The sequence below is a fragment of the Brachyistius frenatus genome, unplaced genomic scaffold (assembly GCF_029030835.1).
Source record: "Brachyistius frenatus isolate BFR_SWC_R1_liver_20210118 unplaced genomic scaffold, ASM2903083v1 Contig_472, whole genome shotgun sequence".
Taxonomy (NCBI): domain Eukaryota; kingdom Metazoa; phylum Chordata; class Actinopteri; family Embiotocidae; genus Brachyistius; species Brachyistius frenatus.
The window spans coordinates 17,062-26,187 of NW_027211071.1; the positions used below are offsets into that span (position 1 = coordinate 17,062).

A 9,126-nucleotide genomic window follows, 5' to 3' on the forward strand; every position below is an offset into this window, starting at 1 on the left:
CCAGAACCACAACCAGAAGACATAGTGTCCTCCATTACTGGAATTTGTGCTCCGACAGAAAATATGATGAAATGTGTAGTTTCCGTGTGCCAGCAGCAGATGGAGGACGTGGTTACCACGGTGACGGGGTTTATTTACATGCTGAGAGCCAGTAGAGTGTAATAATGAGCTGAAAGGAGAACTGAATGTTGAAGTCTCCCACTATCATCACGTTACCTGAACTCAGCACCAAATCACATACAAGTCACAGTTCAGGTAGAAACTGTGAATCAGGACCAGCTGGGCGACAAACAACAAATAATAGTAATAATAATAAACAATAAATAAACAACAGCTAATACAATCTGTTCTGTGTTTCAGTTCGGTGAGAGACTCAGAGTCAGACTTTCAAATGAACGATGAAGTTCAGGTCTTAATTGATAAACTTGAGTGGAAGATTGATGCCGCTTCTCCTCCTCCTCCTCTTCCTCCTGTTGTCCTCCTCCTGTTCCTCCTGCTCCTCCTCTTCCTCCTCCTATCAAATCATTTACTAACAGAGATTTAAATCAGAGATCTGATATTTAATAGTTTGCATTTAATTGTCATATTTGTTTGATCCATTAAATTGGTAGGATCTGTTCATATTACATTTGTATTGATAAATCTTTTGTTGAGTTTGTTAAATGGTGTCTGAAGAAACTCTGAAGAAGCTGTCAGACTGCAGCTCTGCATGATGTCATGTTGAGTTAAGAGACGCCATATTTCTAGAAAGAAGAGCTGCATCATCCAAAGTAGGAAGAACCCGTGTCTCCGGATCGGAGCAGGTTTCCCTACAAAGTGTTCCGGTTATCAATGAGGCCACATCGTTAGCGGGACACCAGCTGGACAACCGGCGGGGTGACGACATGCGGCTCAACGTGACCTCACTGGTCCGATGAGGAAACCACGGAGTCCCACATTGTTTCTGCAAAGTTTCACAGCGATTCCACTTTAACTTTAATAACCTGAGATTGGCGTAACCGGGTTTCATGACTGTTACTAGTACAGATAACCGTTAATAGCTAACGGCTAACAGCGAACAGCTCGGTGTGACCTGGATGTGTATGACCTGAATTCTTGACCTCTGACCTTTGACCTGTTCCACCTGTAAAACCTTTAAAAGCAGAAAAATAAGTCAGGCAGGGACCAAGACCTGAGAGGGACCGGGCAGGAACCAACCTGTGTGTGTGTGTGTGTGTGTGTGTGTGTGTGTGTGTGTGTGTGTGTGTGTGTGTGTGTGTGTGTGTGTGTGTGTGTGTGTGTGTGTGTGTGTGTGTGTGTGTGTGTGTGTGTGTGAGTGTGTGTGTGTGTGTGTGTGTGTGTGTGTGTGTGTGTGTGTGTGTGTGTGTGTGTGTGTGTGTGTGTGTGTGTGTGTGTGTGTGTGTGTGTGTGTGTGTGTGTGTGTGTGTGTGTGTGTGTGTGTGTGTGTGTGTGTGTGTGTGTGTGTGTGTGTGTGTGTGTGTGTGTGTGTGTGTGTGTGTGTGTGTGTGTGTGTGTGTGTGTGTGTGTGTGTGTGTGTGTGTGTGTGTGTGTGTGTGTGTGTGTGTGTGTGTGTGTGTGTGTGTGTGTGTGTGTGTTCACACTCTGGTGAAGTTCTGACATCAGTGGGTGAAAACTGCTCTTTCCTTCTAGCTTGTGACCTTTGACCTGAGAACATCTACTGGAAACCTAAAATTGAACACAAAGCAGCTCTGTGTCTCACACACATAAAACACACACACAGACAGACTGGTGTCAGAGCTCCCCCTGCTGTCGACAGAAAACTGATTGAAGCTGAACAAAAGTGACATAAAACAATTGTCATGTGAACTTCATGTGTTCATGTTAACTTCATCTAAACTTCATGTGTTCATGTTAACTTCATCTAAACTTCATGTGTTCATGTTAACTTCATGTAAACCCCCCAACCCCACCGACCCCCTCTGTGTGTTTCAGTTACGTGATGGAAACTAAAAGCTGCTGATAGGTGATACCTATTTCACTGAACACACTTTGCTCCGCCCACTGCTCTACCTAAACAACAGGTGTCAGGTACTGCTGCGTTCAGGTTACCGTCAGAAATCCCACGGTGACAAATAAATGTGTTAAAAAAAGATAAAACTACACAACATGAGAGAACTGCTGTCAGTCAGCTGGCCAGAAGTCCTTCAGACTCAACATTTCATAACATCTCAGACTTTCAACTTCTATAAAAAGATGGCAGTTATATTTTGAAGTATTTTATCCGTCTGGTTGAATGAAGAGACGTTTGGACCTTCAGACTGATGAAGACTGATGAAAACTCTCGGGTTCTGGATCAGTTCGGGTCGTCTCAGAACCCGCTGCCCCTCTGAGGGTTTGGTCTCCATGGTAACAGCATCAAGAGAGCACATGAGGAGGAGGCTTGGAGCAGAGTGACACCTCTCTCCTTTCCGTCCTATCTGTGCAGAGATAAAAGCTGCGGGATCAGATGCTGCGACTCAGATGACCCCCTTCTGATCCAGGTCTTCTGCCCCACAGACCTCACGGACTCCGTCAGACCTCCAGGACCAGCCGCCGTGATCCGGTGTGAGGGCTTTGCACGGGACGCTCACTGATGTAAATCAGTTCTTCCGGTGTGACTCGGTTCGCGCGGAGATGCCGGTCCAGATCCCGGACGACTCGGACTTCTCCTCGTTCAAAGATCAGTGTCTGAGCGCGGACGGATGGACGAGCCGCTACAACAAGGGCGGGGTGACGGTGTGGTGCCGCGAGGAAGACAGCAGGACGGTCCAGAAACTCAAGGTGAGCCCGGCACGGTCCGGACCCGGGACATTCTGGAAGTGCACGTTAGAACTTTTTCTTTTGAAAACAGCTGCAGTAACGTCCTTGTTTAACACTCTTTAAACAAAAGATTTAATTTTCTCTGAAATATGGAGATGATATTAATGGTGAGCAATCGATTAGAGACTGAATTGATCATCGGAAGTGACTTTTATTTTTAATTATTACTATATCTCTGATCATTTAATCGTTCATCAGAGTGTTTTATTGTGAAGGGTAACTGATGAAGATTTACAGAAACACCTGTTGATCAGATATTAATCAAATTAATCAATAGTGAAAATGACCTGGAGCTTTAACTCTACTCTGATGGTACTCCAACTGTAGTCTGACTGTACTCTGTACACTGACTGTACTCAGACTATAGTCTGACCGTACTTTGTACTCTGACTGTACTCCGTACACTGACTGTACTATGACTGTAGTCTGACTGTACACCCGACTGTAGTCTGACTGTAGTCTATACACTGACTGTACACCCGACTGTAGTCTGACTGTACTCCGACTGTAGTCTGACTGTACTCCGTACTATGACTGTAGTCTGACTGTACTCTGTACACTGACTGTACACCTGACTGTAGTCTGACTGTACACCGACTGTAGTCTGACTGTACTCTGTACACTGACTGTACTCCGACTGTAGTCTGTTTTGTACAGTTGGATCAATAAACACTCTGTTCACCTTACTCGCTTCTTTCCAGAGCTTTCAGCTACATCTGCAGCCTTCCTCAAGGAGAGTCGTTCGGTTGTCATGGAGACGGCTCATGTGTTGTCCAGTGACCTGTAAGTCCGCAAAACTGTGAAATGATGATGCATTCAGGGTCGACCTCAGACGACACGTCAGCGTGCAGCACAGCTGTTTACAGCTGGATCCCAGAATATTGATCTGTGATCAGAGAGCAGATTTTTATCTCTCAGACTTCCTGCTTCAACTTTGACCTGCAGCTCGTTATGTTTAAACTCCGTCTGTCAATCAGACGTGTCGACCGTCTCATCAACGCTCCAGCTGAGTCAACATTTACCCGACTCTCCTCCACAACCCGCTCAGCCGGTTCCAGCTTGTTGGAAAGTGAATCGACACTCAGAGTCAATATTTAATGTCATACGGTGTGAGCGGGCAGCAGCAGTGCATGCTGGGAACTCAGACGGTCATTTACACACCGACGCAGATTTGATTTCCTCCAGTTTGTGGAACGAAGAACAAAAACAGAGCCATAAATAATTCAAATGGAAATAAGTTCAAACTGCAAACAATCAGTCTATCCATCACTGTGTCCCTCAGTCTGTCCTTCAGTCTGTCCATCAGTCTGTCCCTCAGTCTGTCCTTCAGTCTGTCCCCCAGTATGTCCTTTAGTCTGTCCCTGAGTCTGTCTGTCCGTCAGTCTGTCCCTCAGTCTATAAGAGGTTCTAAGAGGTTTCCAGAGGTTTCCAAAGGTTTTCAGAGGTTCTAAGAGGTTATCAGGTTCTGTTCCTGTGGTTCTGTTTTTAGAACCGTATAAACGGTCACGCTGCAGATTCAGAGGTCACGCTGTAGGTTCAAAGGTCACGCTCCAATAGGAAGAACAAAGGAGGGAAGGTGGGATGGAGGGACGGACACACAAAGACGTGATGAATGATTCAGGCTGCAGATGGATCGAGTTACTCGTAGCGTTTCTGCTTCATATCTGATGACTGCTGGAAGATTACAGGATGGAAAACTGTCCTCCAGGAGGACGTCTCACATGACGGACAGAGGACAGAGACGTCTTCTGTTTACACCTGCAGCCTGTATGTGGGGGCGGGAGGGGGGGGTCGATCACCGGCTCCTCCGGTCCACATTATCTTTGGGCAAAACACAGAACCACAACCTGTCCAGGTGTGCGTGTCGGTGTGTGACATCATGTCCATCTCCGTGTCTCAGATGAGGATTGTGTGTAAAGACGTGGTGGCGGAGACGCTCTACGATGTCCTCCACGACACCAGCTACCGACGCAAGTGGGACACCAACATGATCGACACATACGACATCGGCCGGCTGACCGTCAACGCAGACGTCGGATATTACTCCTGTAAGTTTGACCCTGTGACATCACACGCACTTAAGTTGTATGTTACATGTTTCATTGAACACGTGACGTTCAGTTCCTCCAACAGATGCTGTGTTCCAGATGTTCTACATGCGTTCCAGATGTTCTACATGTGTTCCAGATGTTGTACTTGTGTTCCAGATGTTGTACTTGTGTTCCAGATGTTGTACTTGTGTTCCAGATGTTGTACATGCGTTACAGATGTTCTACATGTGTTCCAGATGTTGTACTTGTGTTCCAGATGTTCTACATGCGTTCCAGATGTTCTACATGCGTTACAGATGTTTCACATGTGTTCCAGATGTTCTACATGCGTTCCAGATGTTCTACTTGTGTTCCATATGTTGTACTTGTGTTCCAGATGTTCTACTTGTGTTCCAGATGTTCTGCATGGGTTCCAGATGTGCTACATGTGTTCCAGATGTTTTACATGTGTTCCAGATGTTCTACATGCGTTTCAGATGTTGTACTTGTGTTCCAGATGTTCAACATGTCTTCTAGATGTTCTACATGTGGTCCAGATGTTGTACCTGTGTTCCAGATGTTTTACACGTGTTCCAGATGTTCTACATGTGTTCCAGATGTTCTACATGCGTTCCAGATGTTGTACTTGTGTTCCAGATGTTCTACATGCGTTCCAAATGTTGTATTTGTTCCAGATGTCCTACATGCGTTCCAGATGTGTTACATGTGTTCCAGATGTTTTACTTGCGTTCTAGATGTTCTACATGCGTTCCAGATGTTCTACATGTGTTCCAGATGTTCTACATGCGTTCCAGATGTTATACATGGGTTACAGATGTTCTACATGCGTTACAGATGTTCCACATGTGTTCCAGGTGTTCTACTTGCGTTCCAGATGTTGTACATGTGTTCCGGATGTTGTACTTGTGTTCCAAATGTTCTACATGCGTTCCAGATGTTCTACTTTTGTTCCAGATGTTCTACTTGTGTTCCAGATGTTCTACATGTGTTCCAGATGCTCTACTTATGTTCCAGATGTTCTACATGTGTTCCAGATGTTCTATTTGCGTTCCAGATGTTCTATATGCATTCCAGATGTGCTACATGTGTTTCAGATGTTTTACATGCGTTCCAGATGTTCCACATGTGTTAAAGATGCTCTACTTGCGTTCCAGATGTTATACATGTGTTCCAGATGTTGTACTTGTGCTCCAGATGTTGTACTTGTGTTCCAGATGTTCTACATGTATTCCAGATGCTCTACTTGTGTTCCAGATGTTCTACATGTGTTCCAGATGTTCTATTTGCGTTCCAGATGTTCTACATGCATTCCAGATGTGCTACACGTGTTCCAGATGTTGTACTTGTGCTCCAGATGTTGTACTTGTGTTCCAGATGTTCTACATGTATTCCAGATGCTCTACTTGCGTTCCAGATGTTATACATGTGTTCCAGATGTTATAATTGTGTTCCAGATGTTGTACTTATTTTCTAGATGTTCTACATGTGTTCCAGATGTTTTACATGTGTTCCAGATGTTCTACATGTGTTCCAGATGTTGTACTTGTGTTCCAGATGTTCTACATGTGTTCCAGATGTTGTACTTGTGTTCCAGATGTTCTACATGTGTTCCAGATGTTCTACTTGTGTACTAACACTAACATGCAATAGTAGCCGGATGTTGTTAAGTGTAGAAACAGCTGATTCTGATGCTGAACTCTGCTGTGTTTGAAGGGAAGTGTCCGACCCCTCTGAAGAACAGAGACTTTGTGACGATGAGATCTTGGCTTCCACTCGGCGACGACTACTTGATCATCAACTACTCGGTCAAACACCCGGTGAGCCTCAGAAACCAGAAACCACTCGGATAGAATCAAACATGTCGAAGAGTAAGAGAAAGTCAAACACAGTTTACAAACCAGGAAGTTTGTTTACTGATCAATACATCCAGTGATGAAGATGATCAATACATCCAGTGATGAAGATGATCAATACTTCCAGCTGAAAACAGTGAACTGGCCCTTAAACACTTTCTGTTTGTGTGTCTCCATAGCAACATCCTCCGAAGAAGGACTACGTCCGAGCCGTGTCTCTGTTGACTGGGTACCTGATCCAGTCCAACGGAGCCTCCAGCTCCACCCTCTATTACCTGACCCAGGTGGACCCCAAAGGTGGGACCACACACACACACACAGAGCAAAAAGACACTAAGTCCTGCCGACTGTTGTCCTCTCTGATTGTCCTCTCTGACTTTTGTCCTCTGACTGTTGTCCTTTCTGGCTGTTGTCCTCTCTGTCTGTTGTCTTCTCTGTTATCCTCTCTGGTTGTTCACTCCGACTGTTGTCCTCTCTGTTGTCCTCTCTGACTGTTGTCCTCTCCAACTTTTGTCCACTAACTGTTGTCCTTTCTGGCTGTTGTCCTCTCCGACTTTTGTCCTGTGGCTGTTGTCCTCTCTGACTGTTGTACTTTCTGACTGTTGTCCTCTCTGACTGTTGTCCTCTCTGTTGTACTTTCTGACTGTTGTCCTCTCTGATTGTTGTCCTCTCTGTCCCCAGGTTCTTTACCGAAGTGGGTGGTGAACAGAGTCTCACAGTTTGTGGCTCCGAAGGTGAGTTTGTCCTGTAGAGAAAAGTTCTATCTGTCTGTAGTCTCACGGTGTCTGTCTCTGGTCTTAAAGTGTCTGTTCCCGGTCTGTGTCCGTCCTCTCAGGCTATGAGGAAGATCTACAAGGCGTCAGTGAAGTACCCGGAGTGGAAGAGGAAACACAACCCGAGCCTGAAACCGTGGATATTTCCGGAGCAGAACACGCTGCCATGCATCAGCGTGTCGGATCTGACACTGCAGCGGACCGACTCTCTGGAGAACATCGACGAAAGCGCTGTGAGCGAGGAGAGGACCAACCACAGTGATGACGACGAGACCTAAAGACGGTTGGACTCGCAGCAGGACGTCTCTCTGTCTCCACACTGTTTGTTGGTTTGTTTGATCCAATGGATTGAAGCTGGAAACGTGTCAACCGATTCTGTTTCTAGTCAACTTCTGTTCTGTCTGCTGAGAGAAATCCACAGACTCACAGGTGTTTCCAGTTGTTTCCAGGTGTTTCCAGGTGTTCCAGGTGTTTCTGATGAGGCCTTTGATTAGGTTGAAGTTGGGCAGAGCCTCCTAACTGTGTTGATCAGGATGGTTTTGGACTTGTTCAGCAGCTGGTGATCGATGACAAAATTATTATTATGATGATGATAATATTTATTATGATTATTATGATTATTAATAAACATATTTCTTTCTTTGAGCCGTCCATCAAACTGTTTAAAAGTTTTATCTGACAAAGAAAAAAACTAAATGATAAATTATCAGAATGATCACGATGGACTTTCTGTCCATGAATTGATTACATTGCTGAAGCCTGAAGGACAATTAGAGGACAAGAGACAGAACCTGCTCCATGTCAACAGGGCATCTGATGTCTCTCGTGTTGTTTCTCTCTTTATTAGTGGAAAATACGCAAAGTCGTCCTCAGTCTGTCTTCAGTCTGTCCACACTGCCTTCAGTCTGTCCACACTGCCTTCAGTCTGTTCTTAGTCTATCCGTACTGTCCACTGGTCTGGAATGAACCAGGTAACACCAGTAAAAGCACCTGAAGGGGTGGAGCTAAAATATTAAGGGTGGGGTTAATGCATGAAGGGAGGAGCTCAACACGAGGGGGTGGGGTTTAATACCTGGGGGCAGAGCTCAACACCTGAAGTGACCTGTTTTTATGCACCTGAAAATCTGAAAAAAATAAAAAATTTCTCTGTCATCTGTTGTGTCAATAAAATGTGACTGAATAAAGATGATGTCATGAATCATGTGATCTCAGCGTCCAATGGGGTTTCAGCTCCAGTGGAGATGAAAACTGAAACTGTGACCTTGTGTTTGACGTCAACTGACCTGGAGGTCGGTGAGATCTGAAGGGGCGGAGTTTAAAACAGACACCTTCGACTTCAGATGGTGTGAGCTCACACCAACGGCTGGTGTCACGACACACACACACACACACACACACACACACACACACTGCTGTTTCCTCTCATGCTATGAAGAACTGATCAGCAGATCAATCAGTTATTTTGACGATCAATTGATCGATCAGAGAAAAGATGAAAACAGGAAATGTATTTTTAAACTGAATGTTTAACAACGTTCGTCGTCATCATTAAATTAATCAATATAGAAAACGATCATTAAAATACATAACTGAACAAATTGATCCTCAAACACCTGATCACATGAAACC

At 45.0% G+C, this 9,126-nt stretch overlaps 1 protein-coding gene across 2 annotated transcripts; it reads left to right on the forward strand.

Annotated features, from left to right (window-relative positions):
* The first annotated feature begins 2,481 nt into the window (after positions 1-2,481).
* Positions 2,482-8,638, forward strand: stard15 (StAR-related lipid transfer (START) domain containing 15). 2 transcript variants are annotated; one of them, XM_069687550.1, is made up of 6 exons: positions 2,482-2,781; positions 4,721-4,868; positions 6,585-6,688; positions 6,904-7,021; positions 7,406-7,458; positions 7,560-8,638. In XM_069687550.1, the coding sequence occupies exons 1-6, from the start codon at positions 2,635-2,637 to the stop codon at positions 7,773-7,775; spliced, it is 786 nt and encodes a 261-aa protein (XP_069543651.1). In that variant the 5' UTR covers positions 2,482-2,634; the 3' UTR covers positions 7,776-8,638. The 2 variants fall into 2 exon arrangements, with proteins under 2 accessions (XP_069543651.1, XP_069543652.1); XM_069687551.1 differs by lacking the exon at positions 2,482-2,781 and adding an exon at positions 3,575-3,603.
* The last annotated feature ends 488 nt before the right edge of the window (positions 8,639-9,126 follow it).

Coding starts and splice junctions, on each gene's coding strand:
- stard15 (XM_069687550.1), top strand. CDS start 2,635: ATGCCGGTCCAGATCCCGGACGACTCGGACTTCTCCTCGTTCAAAGAT. Junction 6,689..6,903: donor ACTACTCGGTCAAACACCCG/GTGAGCCTCAGA, acceptor GTGTCTCCATAG/CAACATCCTCCGAAGAAGGA. Junction 7,459..7,559: donor CACAGTTTGTGGCTCCGAAG/GTGAGTTTGTCC, acceptor CCGTCCTCTCAG/GCTATGAGGAAGATCTACAA.